General features: G+C 39.2%; 1 protein-coding gene across 1 annotated transcript; it reads left to right on the forward strand. All coding sequences in view use genetic code 11, as the record gives it.

Annotated features, from left to right (window-relative positions):
* Nucleotides 1-1,635: 1,635 nt before the first annotated feature.
* EGR_08066 (Monocarboxylate transporter 9) lies at nt 1,636-11,223 on the forward strand (the record flags this gene model as incomplete). The annotated part of the gene is made up of 7 exons (XM_024497315.1): nt 1,636-1,717; nt 7,285-7,664; nt 7,736-7,925; nt 9,757-9,971; nt 10,005-10,461; nt 10,883-11,008; nt 11,081-11,223. The coding sequence occupies 7 exons, from the start codon at nt 1,636-1,638 to the stop codon at nt 11,221-11,223; spliced, it is 1,593 nt and encodes a 530-aa protein (XP_024348253.1).
* Nucleotides 11,224-18,327: the final 7,104 nt, after the last annotated feature.

Consider the following 18,327-nt stretch of genomic DNA (forward strand, 5'->3'; position numbering starts at 1 on the left):
ATCCTGTTTATCGATTGATCTGCGGTGCAGCTTCCATTCAGCACCAGGCGTAAAGAGTAAAATTCCGGGTTGTCAATTGGATAGAAAATTCGCAAACACCTAATCAACTCACCACTCACTCCTGTTTCAATTTAACTTATCACATTTTTGTTGGATTATCCCTAGTCTCACCAACTGCATATATATCCATCCCTTTGCAAACTTCAAAAAATAGGATCAATTAACAGTAAGAATGATTTTACTTGATAAATTTGAGCTACAAGACTAAATATGGACTTTAGGAGCATAGATAAGAAAAGTGATAAAATAATCGCCAACAATAAGAATTCTACTCAGCGGCGCATAGACGACGTTTGACTTTCCATCCAGTGTCGAAGAATGTCTTTTAAAACAAGTTACATTTTTAATGTCTTTGACCAGACTTAAGAGACAAGACTGCCCATGTAGTATGCATATCGTTGCATGTTAAACTCCACCGGTCTATTATTAAGGGCAATATTCCATTTAATAACATAGAAAAGTAAAAAATTGCACATAATAAACCGTTTTTTACTAGACATCTCCTCAATAACATGCTCTCTAGATAACGGGCTGCAAAAACCATCAGAAACTAGCAGTTAATACTAAAAATGGTGCTGATTGTAAGACACATTTATAAAAACAGGCCTGTTAAAGAAATTGATGGCTCACATCATTTTAGTTATGATTAAGCAGAAATTTTGACATTCTACTTTTTTTACCTATTTGTTTTAAGTATACAAACTTATTTGTTTTTAAAACACCAAATGTTCCTATTTGTATGATCGATTCGCTGAGTTGTCTTTTCGGTGCTAAATAATCGAAAGATAATATACAATTCCTTTTAATTCTAAGCGCGTGCTGTAACATTATTTATTTGCTTGTTCATTAATTAAGCATTAATCCGAATCTAACGAAAACCCAATGGGTTTTATAACCTAAAACGTGAATTTATCTTTCCAATATCTTCACATTTCTTTCGGCTTAGTTATTTACGCTATTCTCTGCCTTAAAAACGTGTTATAAACATTTAATATTTGCACAAGAACATCCAGACACTTTATGGTTTAAATACTTCGAGCTCAAATGTAGCGGCCTGAGTCTTTCCTGAGAACAGAATATACATTGTCGACGCACAGAAGGGCCAGGGGGTTATGGGCGTGGTTCAGGACACGTCGCTAAGAGGAAGTGCAAAGGCTGAGCCTTAAGTGCTTGCAAAACCAAAACGAAGGGTTAGACAAATAATAAAAGCACTACACCAATGCACCCAGTCGAATAAAATGCAGAAATTCAAAATCTGGAATTATTATTGCAGGAACTGGTCACTGGACCTCTTTTAAAAGGGTATCCAGCATTTATTTGCTCAAATTTAAAGATTTTACTGATAATGACCTACAAATTAAATGCCTTCGGTGTATCCTTCCTAACCTGTTTGTTTGTATGGTTAAAGATGGTGCAACAAATTAATTATCAAATAAGCTTATATTTTAATTCATTCCAGCGACTTTGTTGGGCTCCTCCATGACTTTGAAAAAGATGGATTAAAGAACCTTGTCCTTTCAGATTAAGCATCGTGATAAAGGCTGGTCCTGGGTGGTGCTTGTCGCCTCATTTTGCATGCAGCTGCTCTGCGATGGGACTGTCAGCGGCTATGGCGTCGTCTACGCCGGCGTCTCTAACGACACCTACTTTAGGAAAGGTAACTAAACCGAGGAGAATTTAACCCTCCCTGGGGCGATTCAGTCCTGTCTCTATGTCACAGCAAGTATGTTAAGGGCAAATAACCTTGTCCTATTAGCCCGATAATTCAAAATCCATGTGGTACATTGTAACGCAGAACTTGAACCTTTAATTGATCCATAATAAAAATCGGTCGTTACTTTGACAATGACGCTATCCGTCTACGATATAGCCCACAACATACTGTCAAATGTTCCGAAAAAATAAGGCCTAATAGTATTTTAACACTCTAGTATGCCACCAATCTTAATGCCGCTGGGAAGCCGAAAGCGTAGTTCTTCTCTGACGAGGAACCTCCTACATTTACTTTTCCGTATTAAGCTTAGCCGACCTGTTTGTGGCAGGAATTGTTACATCCAGTTAGGTTAAACTGACGAGCACGCGCCACAGACTTATGACCTGTTGACTTGCAATATAATCGGGCAACGCACATATTTGACGCCAATGTGAAAATGTTAGGACCTCTCAGTAATAATTCCCTTCATATTGTGTCGAGACTAGGAACTAAAACCGTAATTTTTCAAGGAATTTCTTTTTATTCCCGTGATAATCTGCAAGCTTACCTACACCGAAACCTGCTTTAAAACTTATTCCAATGGGCTTTAGGGACACTTTATTATATGGGCAAAATATCGAGATTTTGGCGAAATTTACAATTACTGGTTGTTGTCATGGAAATTGAAAGCTTACACATAAGCAGACTACGATATTGAAGTGTCTGCAAGAATGGGACCGTGTTTCGCAATGCAACTTTCCGATGGCACAGCAACCGCTAACTCAAAAGTGATCTTATTTGAAGATCTGTTATGAGCAATTTCAGTGAAGAGTACAGCTAATAAATATTTTTTTCAGCCTAAATCAAAGACTTGGTTGGAAGTCCAATTTTCGATTGTCATATGAGAGAAAACAGAAGCTTCGAGGGTTATGGGTGATTAGCAACTACATCATAGTGCTTAATAATCAGTGTCTTACTTTAAAGGACATATAGTATCTAACCATTGGCCATATTCTGCTTTTGTTGTTCATCATGCGTTAATTTTGTTTAGTTTTTTATCTGACATTGAAGTCTTAATAGGTTGGAAATAGATGTAATTTGTTGTTCTTAAGCGATTTTGAAGCTAAATTTACCGTTCGGCTGGTGAGACCCAAATTATATGATGCCTAAAGTTGTATACATAATCATTCATTTTGTAGAAAACAAGTTTACGGTGACTTCAGGGTGCTTCAAAATGATCTGGCAAGCAGTCACTAACATATAGTAATGTTGACCATAGAAACTGTAGCAGCCCGATACTCCCCTTAAGACTAAAGAAGACAATTCTCGGCAGAGTGTGCATTGTCGACGTACAGTAGGGGATTAGGGATATAGGCATGGCCCGCAGGCCAAGCCACCAGCAAAGGTGCAATGGGGGAGTCCCTATTTGGCCCGCTAACAAAACCATGAGTTAAACAAGCAATTAAGGTATTGCAGAAGTAATGCATTTTTCTTACGAAATTTACCCACTTCACTCACATTATTACCATTTCTTACACTGGTATTTTATTGGGAAAAATTGTAGGTAAGACTTAACTATTAAGGTCGGCATAATGATCGTAACAGCAAACTAAAATGAGTAGGCTTTGTGAGATCAGAACATTATTCCTACATTAATTGTTCCGTGTACCCTTTTCACAAATTAAGATATTTTTTGCTAATTTCAGTGGGATGTGCAAGTTTGTTGGTGAATCTGCTGGGGTCTCAATGGGTCGCCTGCGTGGGAGGTCTGCTCGCCGGATTTTCAATGATGGTGGCAAGTTTCTTCACGGACATTTCTGGCATGGTCTTTTTTCTACAGAGTGCTGTCTGGTATGTTGAGAAGCAAATGGATTGTTGGCATTTTACTCCATTTAGGAACTGTCCAGACCTTCATATACTCCGACAATGATCCCATTTGACCATTCATAGGAAAACTCCTGATTTGTTTTCAGAAGAACCTTTCTAAAACTTAAGAACACATGATTATGTACCCAATGGAGAGTTTCACGAACATTATCGGATAGGTCAAAAGGCAATACATTTCAATTGAGAAGAGACCGTGTCTTAAGTTAACTTATCGACTAACCAACTGAGCGGTAGATCGGTTTTATTTTTGGCACAACTTATGAGAATAAGTTGAGTTGTTTAGTCATCGCCTTCACCTCTTACAAAATCTTTAGGTATCCTCACATAGACTACTAAGATTTGATGACCATTTTCCTGGCATTAGCAAACGTAGTTTAGACATCTCGTGATCCGTACCTTACGGCCTTCCGATTTTGTGACAGCGAAACCAACGAGTGCCAAATTTTACTGTTAATTGCTTACTCGGATACTTGAGGCAGAAAACTTTCGTGCATAGAAGGAAAACAGAAAGGTATCAGCACTTCATTTTTCGCTACTTAGGGTAAAACGTCCGATATTTCAAATGTATATATGCACTGTAGTACTTCGAGACTTATCCAAAGACGAAAAAAGGCTTACGACCATGAAAGAAAATGTATCTCGACTTACAGAAGGGCGGAAGGACTACCGGCATGGTCCAGAGGTCAGGCCGCGAAAAACGAAATTTTAAACAGTCAAAGTATTACACCCACCAAGTTATCAAAGTTGTATTCGAGAATCGAATTCTGCCGTCATTTTTCCACAACTGAATAATTTTGCCAGCCTTTCGAGAAATTTTTTATCTTATTCCTGCAAATCAAAATACGTGTTAAGGTACTATGCCATTCCTCGTCTTCTCCTGGTCAAGGTCAAACGAGTTATTTCTTTTGTAGTGGCATTGTTATTATTTCATTTCCTTATTGATGGGATGACGGCTACGTAGCTAGTCCAAATTATTTCGTAAAAGCAGGATTTTGTTTTAGTAAACCTTCCGAGGGTTCGTCAAGCGAAAAATTTGCAAATATTTTATGCCCTTCGGGACTGTGGGGAGGTTTGTTTGAGAATCATTCAAATAACTGAAGAATGGAATCACATTAAAATAGAGAAGGAAAATGCGAATTTAGAAAATTGAATGCGTAAATACTGCAGACCACAAAACCGGTCCTGGTTTGTGTATCGAAGCCATCATCTCGTGCGTCAGAATGGGTGGGGTCTTTTAACTAGAAGCCTTAATTGCGCCAATGCTGGTGTAGGAAAGGGGACTCGCAGGAATATTTTAACGGGTAGTCAATGCTACGTAGACGTATAGGAACAAATCCTGTAGAGATAAGGACATCAGTTACGGATGTCTTCAATGATGATCGGTGCTAGTAATCTGGGAGTGCGGTACGTGCGCAGGCACCTGTTGATGGGGCGCTGGACACACGTGGTAATCCCCGTCTCTCGTATTTATGCTATTTCGATTGGCCTTAGTTTTAGCACATTTAAATCATTTTGTGCATGGCATTGGCAAATCAGCACGAGTTTCAAGACCCTCTAGAGTGCTTGGGAATCAGGCACGAAAAAGGGAGAGTTCTCTGGGGTTGTAGACAACTCCAGCGTTAGTAAATTAACTGTTACGAGAGTTCACATATAAATTATAGATGCAGTAAGTACTGTATTAGACATGATGCATTTCCAGTCCTTATTGGAGTTGATTTCGCCGTTTTACGCGTAAGGTGATAAGATTTTTGCGTTCAACTTCCTATTCAATAATTGTCGCACTGGCCCTGTGTATGTCCAAATAAGCCGAATAATTAGACTTGCCCACTGAGTACATTTCCCAGCTATTTTTGAAAAGCCGAAGATGTTTCAAAATGCGATTACATTTAGCTTTGGTTTAAAAACCTAGTTAAAGCATACTAAATAACTACAAAATTAGTTAACAGGAGATTTTTACGTGAAAAATTTAGCATACCGAGACTTACCTGGGGACGAAAGAAGACACAATAGTTTGGGCAAATTATGCATTACCGAAGTAGAGAAGGCCCGAAGATCACTAGCCGGGCTCGGAGGCTGTGACGCTCAACAGAAGCACAATCGCGGAGCCTTAAAACCAAAATAAAGAGTTTAGCAAACGGGCAAAGTACCATGTATCTCCTCTCTTCTCTTTTGAGCGTCGTCCCTGGTGCTCCCCTTGGTTAACCTCCTACATCGGCCATCACGACAGAGTCGGTACTGTATGAAAAAAACGTCCAAGAACTAACCGCCTCAGTCATCGAATCTGCGTTCAGCCAAAAAGACGTTTGACTGCAATTCTACAGAATCTGGAGTTTCATTCCATTTGGGAACAATGTTTGCGGAAAGGGGAATGTTCTGGCCATTTCGTATGTCCATCGGAATTCGTGAGAGCACTGGCCCAAAAGGAGGCATTTAATGTATGACGGGATTTAAAATAGTTCCGTGGGGTAGGGTTTCGCATCTATTCCTGTTTCCCACTTTATCCTTACTTCAGTGCTGCCCAGCCATGCCCATCTATCTGGCTGGGTTCTAATCAGTTAGTAGAGAGGTGGAGGAGGTATCCCGTGTTGACTGGACCGATATCTTCATGCAAGTACCGTAGACTGCCCCGTAACGAAATTTTTCATGAAGTTCACGGATGGTGTCGCTTCAAATGTCAATAGATTACCTGCAGACCACGGGATTGGGACAGTTGGTGAAGGTAGACGTCACTTCGAACCCTTCTTTTAGGAGTCGTCACAGATTTTATGGCACACCAAGGTTTAACACTTTAGCAATAGAAATCTGGGTAGTTGTCTATTAAGATCAGGTTCGTTCCACACTGCTACCATTGAAGTGCTCCGAGACTTCTCTGAAGGAAAAAATAAGACTTAATATTAGGGCGAAATATGTATTGCTAAGGCACGGAAGGGTTAAGGCTAAGGGCAACATCACCCAGCAGAAGTACAAAAGCGGAGCTTTGAGTATCTGCGTAACCAGAATGAAAAGGTAAACAGATAATATGAGCATTATAAATCCATAGAAAATTAGGATTTGTGGATTCAGTTACTCCAAAAGTTTCCCGACCTTTTGCAAGCATTAAAAATGGGTAAACTTATCGGAACCGCTTCCATCAAACTGTGTACTGCAATTGGCGTAGATGATCTATCGTGCAATATTGCAAAAATTGGATTCATGCAGCATTTTCAGAAGCACATATCCTCCTACAACAGATAATTATCAATATCCATGTTTAAAGGTAGAAATTAAGCGATTTTCTTACTTAAAATCTATTAAATACTGGTTCCCCTTCAGTCAACCCTTTTGTCAAAATAAAAATATATTTCAATTTTACATCCGACAGTTAAAAGTCACTTTGAATTTCGTTTAGGGATATCTTGTCGCCTAAAAATCTTCAATGAAGGCAATCACTAAAAGCGTTGTAAGGCATGTGAACCTGGAATTAGCCTGACTATCAATACGGAGCAGCCGAATGGGGGGACATTAGCATAAACCCGCGTTCACCACCATGGAAACAGAACCACGGACAGCCCGATTAACAGCCAAATCGTGTTTTAATTTACGTGACGCTAACTGAGTTCATATTATTCTCACTCGCCTTTCTCAAGCTACTTTTACTCATTCAGGCCTGGGTCTCGGTTCGACGTTCATTTGCGCAGTGGTTGCAGTGACATATTACTTTGAGCGCTACCGAGGAGTAGCCTCCGGCATTGCGTCTGCGGGCACTGGGGTGGGCTACATCGTGGTTCCACTGGCGCTAAACTCTCTAATGACCCGTTTCGACACGCCAATCGGTTGGAGACACGCCGTTCTAGTCGACTCTTTCATTTTGACCGGCACCACCTTCGTGAATGGCTTGATTATCCGACCACTAGAAATCGAGGCGGCCACCCTGAATGAGATTCTGGATATGGAGAATATGCCCACCTATCCCATTAACCATATTGGCAAAACCTTCAGATCTGGCTTGGAAACTATCAGAGGGTCGGAAGTTCTGGGGTTCACGGTAGGTCTACACTGATTAAGCTCTTCTTTCTTGTGCCTTTTTGTTGGAGTTATTTTTATTTGTTTTTACAGTCACAACCAAAAAACTCATCGCATCCGCTGCAAGAGCAATTGGCAGAGATTTTTGCCTCAGTGCCGACCATTCCAGGAAGTCAGTTAGATGGGAGTCAGCACACCAAGCACAGTGGATTGTGGGACAGAATCGTGGCCCAGGAGGTGGATGCTGCGAGACGGATTTTGGCTGAAAAACTTCGATCATGTGGTCTGTTGCATTGACACATGAATGTCGTCAAAGTTCCTCTAACTGCCATTATTAGCTCCAAAATAATTTCTGAACTTATTTGGGTTACCCAATTTTTCGAGTGAGTGCCATTAATGTTAACAGTGACGAGATATTGAAACTTAACCCCTTAAAAAAAGTAGATTAACGATGATAAACTTATTCATGTAAGCAAACGATAGTTTTTAAAATTTTTCTAAACGTCCTCAAAGCGCTAGCCCAACGTGTCTTAATCGAAATCCACAAAAATGAACTACTCTAGCCAGATCTCATGGTCCTAAATCTCAACCGAAATTATAATTCGAAATATTTTTTTATTCTTTGCTTAAATTGATCCTAGGAAGAATTTCTTCAAATTAGCTGAACTGGGGGGTGTAAAGGTGAATATAATTATGACTGGAAAAGACATTCAAACAGTTGAAGTGCTCCAGATAAGCTAAATGGTTTTTCCTGCTGCGATAAAAGCTGATGACTATCGCTGATGCTGAACAATTCCGGTGGGTATTCGTCATCTTCGACCAGACAATCTCTAAGATTTTGAAATAATGCAATTAAACACATAACGCAGAAAGGCATTTTTGAAGAAATTCTAGAGGAACATAATGCAGACCTTATCGGAGAATGTAGAGGACTTATTTCGCAATAAAATTAAGTAGAATTGGTCCAATTCCTTCAATGCAGCCCCCAAGACTCATCTGAAGACGAAAAAATACATAGTAATATTTGGACTGAGAATGTATTGTTGACTTTCAAATGGGATTGGAGGTACAGGCTTGCCCTGGGTGACAAGTTACCAAAACCGGGAGTTAAACAATTAACCAAACCTGGCCAAACCAAGCCAACCATACCAGTCATCGAATTCTCACACAACAGGGGAAATACTTGACCTCAACGTCACTGATCCCTCTTATCAATACTACTGATATGGAGTTTTTTTCCTAAGTGGGAGCAAAATTCAGAAACGGGGAATGTACCGGTCGTTACACATTTCCACGTCTTGTTGTAGGTACACTGGTATAAAGGCACAGCCATGTAAGGGAAGACGGGATTTAGCATAGTTCTGCGGGGGTAGGATTCCGCTTCTATTATTCCTTGTTACTTTTTCTCACTCAACAGATTCCCAGCCAAGCCTATCCGGATCCTATCCAGCTAGTAGAGAAGTGGAGGAGGTAGCTAATTTTAGAGTAATTAGTAGCTTCATAGAGAAACGGTAGACAGATCCGTAACTAACTTTTCCAAGTGGTTCATGACTAGTGCCGCTTATAGTTTTAATAGTGCTTCCACGGAAAGAGTGATTGAATTAGTTGCCAAAGCTGGACATCGTCTTTACACCTTCTGCCAGGGGTCGTCATAGACTTTATCATATGCGAAGTATGTACATCTGCCGTGCTAAGGTCCATCACCCGACAGTAGAAAACAGGATAGGGGTTCACCTTCTCCTGACGCCAATGTAGCGCCTCAAGACTTCCTTGAAGACAAAAGAAGACATAATGCTTAGGCAAAATATGTTTTGTCGACTTACAGAAGGAACCGGGGCTGCTTGCATGACTTAAGGCCAAGCCGTCTGGAGCTCTTAAGTAGACCGTTACCAAAACCGAGAATTGAGCAAACAATTAATGTATTACACTGCAAGTCCTAATGACGAGTGGCGTGCTTGAAATTTAAACACTTTCAAATGTGATACTGTATGCGGATTTGGATAAGTGCTAAAAATGAGCGCAGTTAAAGCAATTTAATTTTGTGAAAAACTGAGTAGTAACTGAAACGCGTTGATGAAATTGTGCAGTGTGAATAATCGTTTTTTTCACTTAAGCTTTGAGCAATGACCAAAGAGATGGAGACATTCTCAAGAGCGCTCCTGATGGCCTGAGTCACTTTCGACTGGAGCCGAGCTACCTGCATTCGAAAGTTCCTTTCTTCACAAAGACTGTAGTCGTGAAGCCGCTCGACCGTCCCGACAGTCTCTTCCCATCCAGTCTGCACATTCTGCCCTCTCTGGACCGCGGCATTGCAAACCGCCGCATGGATGTGAACACTCACCTTTAGTTACTGGAAAAACAGGCAGCTTTTGCTGATGATTCGGTCCTTCTAAGCACCGTCTCACCAACAGTTGCCTCCATGGGCAGTAATGTCAGGAAAACACCCGCCTCGCTACGACGTCGCCTAATATGCATATTCGACCTCACACTTTTCCACAACTTCTCCTTCCTCGTCCTCTGCTCCTCCTTTGTAGTATGTCAGCTGGCCTACTTTGTGCCTTTCGCGTACTTCTTCACTCTTGCTCTAGACGCTATACTGACTCGCAGCAGTGCCATGTGGCTCATTACCACTTTGGGCATCCTACACACACTGGGTCGTCTTGTTAGGGGTGCGTTAGCAAATTTTCCCCACGTGGACATCGTCATTGTCACCGCGATGTCGTGCCTTCTTTGCGCAGTGTGTCATTTTGCCTTGCCTTTCCTCCCCCACACCTTCATCACGCTTGCAATCTATTCCGGCTCGTTGGGTTTTCTTTGTGGTCAGTTGACGCCTCCAATTACATCGTTTTAACTTAATTTCTAGGCAGAGTAGGGTGCTGGTAGATTTTTCGCACGTATTTATTCTTTTACTTGAAAATACATTAAAACCACTTTAAATGTCTCGCTACGTTACCGCCCCAAATGAACACTCGCGCAAGATACGGTTGGGAGTTCTAAAGATAATCACCCCTGCAAAAACCTCTTCCACTGATTACCCACCACTTTATCAAGCAAAGCAAATTCATGTGTTTTTCTGTTCTCCTATATTTTTCTAAATAACTTTTCCGGAGTTCTTGGTTCTTTTCGATTGAACTCTGGCTTTGCAAATTAATCGCCTTCAACACTTCTGTATCAAGTCGCAAAAATGGATTTATTATTTTCAGTCATAAACTCTTTTAAAAGCCCATTCCCATTTTAAAGCGGTTCCTTGTCCTCTGCAACCTCTACTTTTCGTCCGCTTTCTGGGCCTCTCCAGACTCACCATGGCAGTGGGTAACTCTAGCATCATCAAGGGCATCGCTGCAGTAATCGGACCTGTTGTGGCAGGTAGGAGTGCCTTTCAACGATGTTTTTTGAACAGACATCTCCTCCAACCATTGATAATATTTCCTCATTCAGCTTACATTAAGAACTCTACTGGAAGTCTAGATGGTACTTTCTACTGGTGCGGCGGCTGCTTATTAGTGTCGGGACTCCTCCTGTTCTTGCTCTACTTGCCTTGCGAGGGCGCAAATGATCAGCGTGATCCGATGGGTGAATGAAAGCTAAATTAGAAGTTGCACCACATTTAAGACTTTCAATCGAGATGATTTTGCACAGTTTTGTTAGTTTTCTTAACTCTTCCACAAATCCGTGAGGCATGCATAATGAAATGCTAGCGTACATGCTTGATTTGCTTTATTTTTGGGTGCATTTTATTGGAATGATTGATGGTACAACAAGGTTGTCAACACTACAGGACGTTCCTGTTTCATGAAGCAGCAACCAAAGCAAGACAATTAGGTGAGCAGTAACCTTTTCAAACCATAGAAGCGGGTGTGGATTCGATTCACTTTATTATGAGTAATATATGATGTAGTTTACGGTCACGCTACGAACACTTTCAGTTCAAAAATTTCAAAATCACTCGCCGAATTTAGTTTAAAACTTCATTATCTTGTTGCACTGCAAAGTTTCAACATCTAAATGTCAATATTTGGTTCTTTTTGGTTCCCTTTAATCACGTTAAATCGTTATCCTGAGCCATTTTATTCTCACTGATGCTTTAAAGCTTTGATACTGAGGTGCTTGATTTCAGTGAAAATAAAATATCTTGCATGCAGCAAAGCCCGCTGCAGGGATACATAAATTGCGGCAATTTGTCATTCATAAGAACAAGATTCCTGATGTTCAATTAGCACTTTAATAAAAATAAGGAACATGTTTGAGAAGTTTGTGAAGCTACTTTGAATAATTGTCAACTCGGTGTCTTCAATGAGGCACGTCACAGGCTTCTATAAACAACTGACAATTACCTATTTGTCTTCTAATGTATCAGTCGACATGTGATATGAAAACACAGAAACATTTCGCATGAGCCAAATCCATCGGCAGCCAAAACTAACCACATAAAATTATTAATATAGGTCAAAAATGTATAGGAATATTTCTGCAAGTAGTAAGGAAACAGATCCTTGCTTGAGTTTCTTAGTCTTCTTTGACTTATTGCTACCTATTAGATGACCTTGGAGCAACAAAATGTGCATTTCTTCACGGAAAGGTCCACTGGATGAAATAGACTGGTTTGTGAAATGAGTAACGAGTAAGCTCTTAAACCAAAGTTTATCACCCAAGAAACTTTTAGACTTCTATCCATTACGATCAAAAATCGTCCCCTTACAGGCACTTCTATAAGTTACACATTTCCGATGCAACAGTTTGCTACTGATAGGTTTATTTCTTAGTAAAAATGTAATTCTGTATACATTTTTATAAAAGCAACCTACAACGACTGTAAGACCCTAATATATTTCTGCTTAATACGTTAGCCACCATCACTATATTCATTTGGCGACTCGATCTGCTAAAATTGGCTCACACATCATTTGTAGGCGACACGGGGAAAAAACTAGGCCAAATAACTGTTAATGCCATATAAAAAATAAAATACGTCTGAGCTGTAATGACTGATTTCCTCCAAGGAAGACTGGCGGGCGGATAGTAATGCCGAGACTTTAATTGGCGCCATTTTCAGAAAGCACATTTTCCTGTCCTTTAGTGCGCTTTTTCACACTGAAGGGTAAATAAACAAACCCAATCATATTGCAGTAATATTGCATGGAAAAAAAACGATGAGATAAAAACTTAGGAGGCGACCTCTCCAAAAAAATACTAAAGCAAGACACTGGCAAAGCTCATTATTCTATTCTTCTAAAGGCCTTGTTTCTAACCTACCCAATAAGAGATAGAACGGGTATTTTTAGAATTGATAAATGTACTTTCGGTCTACTAATAACAACAACAGAAAAATGTTTTCCATACAGTACATCAAATACCAGAATCCTTTGCACAATAATCTTTCACACAACGTTAGAAAACTAAAAACGGCATAAAGAAACTTTTGTGCCAAAATTAAGTTGTCATAACAGTATTATTTCGAGACAAATCCATTTGTCATGAATTTATGGTTGTGGGATTACGTCACGCTATAGACTCTAAAAACGTCAAAACCTTAATAACAGCAAAACTTATTCCAATTTCTGTAACCTTAAGCCGTGGAAATGAAAATTTTTCGATCAAAGCTATTTGATTCGGCAGGGTACCAGAGGCAATATTTTGATGAGAAGGACACAAAGAAAAACAAAAAAACGAACAAAGAAAAAACACAAACCTACTTTCTAAGTGCTTTAATTACAAATAACTTTAAAAAAACCAGATTTTAAATCCACTTGACTTGCTGAACGGATAACCGCGCAAATGTTTGGCGAATGTTAACATAAGAAACTGACTTAATAGTTGTGATGACGACACTAAATCAAGAGATTGTGGATGGGCTAAAGTGAAAAATACACTCAAAGTAAAGTGAATTAATAAATGGTTGCGTATGTGGTAGTAATGATTTGTTTGCTTAAATCTTTGTTTTTGTTTCGGGGGGATAAAGATTCTGCTAGTGATCATCCAGTGGGCTGCATGGGAATACAGATTTCGTTTTAGTATTATGCCATATTGCGTCTTCAGGAAAGACTCAGTGCACTAAAGTGGCTGCAGCAGGAAGCAAATCCGATCCTACAGCACAAAATTCCTTGATATGTCACTTTAGTGTAAACTTAAAGTGACGTAAGAAGGCTATGTACAGTGGATGGGAGAACCTGTTAGGGTCCCTAACGGAAAGGTTAAAAATGAAGTGCACGTCGGCAACTACCCCAATTCCGTGATCTACAGGAATGCTATTAACAAGGGAAGTGACACTAGCCTTGAATCATTTGGAAATTTTGTTATGGAGCTGTCCACGATACCTTTATGGAGGTGTCAGTCGGGCAAGTCCGCAACACCTATTCTACCTCTCTACTATCTAGATAAAACTTAAATAGTTTTATAGCCAAACAGCACTGAAGTGAGGACAACACGACAAGGAGGAATGAACGTGAAACCTTGTTCTCACGGGACTACTTTAAATCCGGATCTTTGCCACATAACACTACTTTTAGGCCGGTGATTCTAAGACTAGCGATGGCTTTTCTTAGGATACCTTTTGCGTCAGCCATCGCAACAGAATCGGTGTACTGCGAAAAAATCCATGAGCTAACCGTACGCGTCATGGAATTCCCATGCGATTAGGAAGATACTTGACTGCAACGCCACTGATCCCTCTTAGCAAATCTGCTGAATAGGGACTTTTATCCTGTTTGGGAATTGCGTTGGAGGACGGTGAATTGTGGAGATATTCACTTATATTCATCGCTGGTTGTAACCACTCTGGCCCAAAAGCAAATCATAAAGCAAAGGACAAAATTTAACATAATTCCCTGGGGATAAAGCTTCTCATCAGTTTCTCTGTACCAGCTTGTTCTCATTTACATGTTGCCCAGTCACATGTCTATCAGTGTTCTATTCAGCTAGTATTGACAGAGAGGTGGTATTCCATGCTTACCTAAGTAGTACTTCAAACCAGTATGGTAGACTACTCCTTAACGGAATCTTTCGAACGTTTTATAGCTAGTGTTGCTTTAGTTGTTAATAGCTTTCTGGCAGAACACTGAACTGGGACAATTGCCCGAGGTAAATCTCAATCAAAGCACTTATGAAAGGTTTTTTACCGATTCTATCACCCACAGCGCATGCGCCTCTTCAAAATCGGATTAGCTTTCCGCTGCCATCAAAGTAGCACCTCAATACTATCCTGAAGATGAAAGAAGGCATAATACTCTTGCAAAAAAATGTACTGTAAGGAATTGGCCTGCTACCAAAATCGAGAGCGAAAAGAGCAATTAAAATACCACAAACAAAAAGAAACAACTCCTAATTTTTAAAATTTATAGCGCTGGAAAGAGGAACTTATACCTGAAAATGGTATGTCTTTTGTAAAATATGCAATATTCTTGTCATCTGTTGCATTAACATAATATCATGTAAAATGGAAATTTGATAAATAAAATGAGGTTTTTGCGTAAATAATGGGAAAAGGGATATAATCAAGCAAGCTAATACGATAAAAAATAGATTTGTTTGAAGTTGCTACTAACCAGCACATGTAATCCAAGTTTTGCATCAATTATTCGTAAATTAAGTTTGGCACAAATAATTCTTCAATATGCAGAAAATAGTCGCATTTGCCCTCTTTCACTAGTCTTCTATGTGTTTCCAACATCTGAGGCAGTTTTTTAAACTGACGTAAATACAAAAATACATATGTTGTGATACATAAGAAACAACGTTCTTAAAGTCGAATATGCAGTCAAGCAAAGATTTTCTGCCTATGGTAAGCGGATAACGTAAGGTACACTCGTAAATAAAATTCTGTTATTTGTTGTAATTCGCATTTTCTAGATTAAATTATCTGTTAATATTACAGTGGACTTGGCTTGTTTTTGTTTTATAGTACTCTATTTAGTTTATAACAGGTGTTAGATTTATGCAAAAACATTTGTATAATATCAAGCAAAAATTGTGACGCCTTTTTGTTTTTATGCTTTGTTTTTACAAAATCGGCAAGTTAGGAGTCCATTGCGGCAGCTTGTAGTGACTTAAGTGTTAGCACTGATTTATTATTGCAATGGCCCTAAAACTTAATGCACAGAAAACGTTACCTGAAACTTGTGGTTTAAATCATTTTGCAAAATTGATTTTTGAAATATCCCAAGCAAAAGCTCACTTGTGGATAAATAATTGTGCCAGAGGGCGGGACATTTATGCAGGAATTGACTCTATGGGGACTTCAAGTAATCGCCAAAATGGTGTCTTGGCAAGGAGATACGTGAAAAAAGGAAGGAATTTTAGTGAATAACAATGAGTTTGTGTCGTTATTGCAGTAGCAAGCACATTCTTGTCGTTGATGTCACTTTTGGCATTGATTGGTTTCTGTATTTATAGTAGGTGAGTTTGCTTGTCCTCTAGTGTCACTATGTGGTTTCAACGTCAATAATGTTTTATCATGTCAAATTAACATGTCAGTTTTAAGTGATCGTCATTACTTATTTAGAAACCATTTTTTTGACACGCAATGTACCATTGTTATTTTTTATGTGCTTGTTCCATACAGTTACTGCACTCTAAGATAAGCAGTTTGATAATTTTGATCAGCCTAAAATATAGGTGTCACTGCTTTTTGTTTACACACAGTGTTGAAGTTTTTTGAATTTATCCTATGCTCAATACTAAAGATACTCTTAGCATTAAACATGAACAGGCTTTAAAACCAGTTCTCGCTAACACGTACTTTATTCCAAGTCTAGATTGAAGATCAAATTTGCTGAGAGCTCTTGAAAACAAATTGTCTGACTTTAGATGTTTATGCTAAGGTGCACTAGGCAACAAATAACAGTCAATTGAACAAACGCCTGCTGTATACAGACGTTCCATAAATGATTGAATTATCCAAATCAAAGTTATTTTGTAAATTTCGTGCTTTGCAAAGCGTTGTTTCTCCTGTTTTAGACAAAGAGGATGTGGCAAACAAAAAACCGAAAACTACAGCCTTCTAGCAAGCTCAGAAAGTGTTTTAAGAACGTTTTTCAAACCTGCTATGGCGTCACATGAGGATAAAGAACAGGAAGAGGCTGTAAATACGCAGAATTTTCTTATCTATCGTTTGGAAACTTGGCCGATTCTGTTTATTTTATTGCAATAGTAGCACCTCGTGCCTCATTTTGAAATTAAACCCCTGGGTATTGACTACTTTAAACTAAAGTCCGATTTTTGGTATATATAGATATTTTTTAAGGAAATAAAACGTTAGCGTGTCCTTTTTTACCTTGGGTAGCCAATTTATCATGATCGAATTTTAATTGGAATTTTATCCGATTAATCTGAGGCCAGCCTATCTGGTGAAGGTATAATGACCAAGACACCAAGTGGCCCCTTACCGAAACTGCGAGTTAGACAACCAACGCATTACAATATTCTATACATTAGTTCCATTTATAGTGAAAAGACACAGGGGTCATTTGACCAGTGGAACCAGATAGCTAGGTGTAAAACATCCTATGCACATTCCTGAGAAGATAAAACAAAATAATGCGCCGAAATTGCCTATCAAGTGTAATAAATGGAAAAAAATTGCTCAAATTCTCAGCAAATGAAACGAGTTGAGACAGAATCTAGTATCGCTTCTTCACAGGAAAATTTTAAATCGGACTCTCCCCCTTCTGTTGATTGCCTTTTTGGTTTGCATATTTATTAATGCCTCTAAGGCATAATCACTATGAAATACTTGTTTACGAAGTGGTCCAGATAAAGCATTCCAAGCTTATAACCCTTATAGAACGGTTAAAGAAACTAACTCAAATTCACTCAAGTTTGATGAAGGCTTGGCCACTTAAAATTGCTTGCTTTTGAACTAGAACCTCATGTATGGATGATATTGACTCATGCAATGACTTACTGTCATAAAACATTTTCAATTATGCTTCAAAATGCGTACTCGTATTTGTGTGGCTCTCACTTTTTGTGAATAGAAAGTATAGAGCATCGTGTTTTCAAGGCGATTGCCTTTAAAGTTAACTTGCTTGATTCAGCTATTTACCTTCGAGCCACTTTTACTTATGCTTGAAAGCATATAAAGTGGAATTAGTCAGATTGCCTTAAGCAATCTAACGTCACCATCTACTTATATTTTATAATAAAGTACCGGAGTTTTTTGGGAGGAAGGTCGGGGCGGTAATTAAGAAGTCGCAGATTGTTTTCGACTCTTCGTAGTTTCTTTATGAAACTATTCTACCATTTTAGAAAGCTCATTTACTTGGTCTTAAGGAGCATATTACGAGTGATGTATTCACCTCCAAAGGTCAAATAAACGTCTCTCCACAAATTCGCCGCCAGGACCTTAAAAAGAAATCGACAGCTACAACTGAGGTGTTTTGGTGTTCTAATGTAACAGCAATTGGCATTAATTCAACCGATGCTCAAAAACAAAAAGGACTCAATCATACTCAGACTAAAAAAGATACATGTTTACTTCATTGTTTTGAACTCAACCAATTTCCCTACATGCGATCTGATGCGACTCGCTATCTTAAGTGGGTGAGGGGTACGTGTGTGATATCCGGCTAAGGCTAGAAAATCGCGGCCCCATACTAGTGGCAAAAGTGTTAGGGTGCTTGAAATAAGGGGGTTTTTCGTGAATCCATTAGGTCTTGAGATGAAAGTGTAGGTATTTATCGCAAAATCAC

Source organism: Echinococcus granulosus (assembly GCF_000524195.1).
Source record: "Echinococcus granulosus chromosome Unknown EG_S00095, whole genome shotgun sequence".
Taxonomy (NCBI): Eukaryota; Metazoa; Platyhelminthes; class Cestoda; order Cyclophyllidea; family Taeniidae; genus Echinococcus; species Echinococcus granulosus.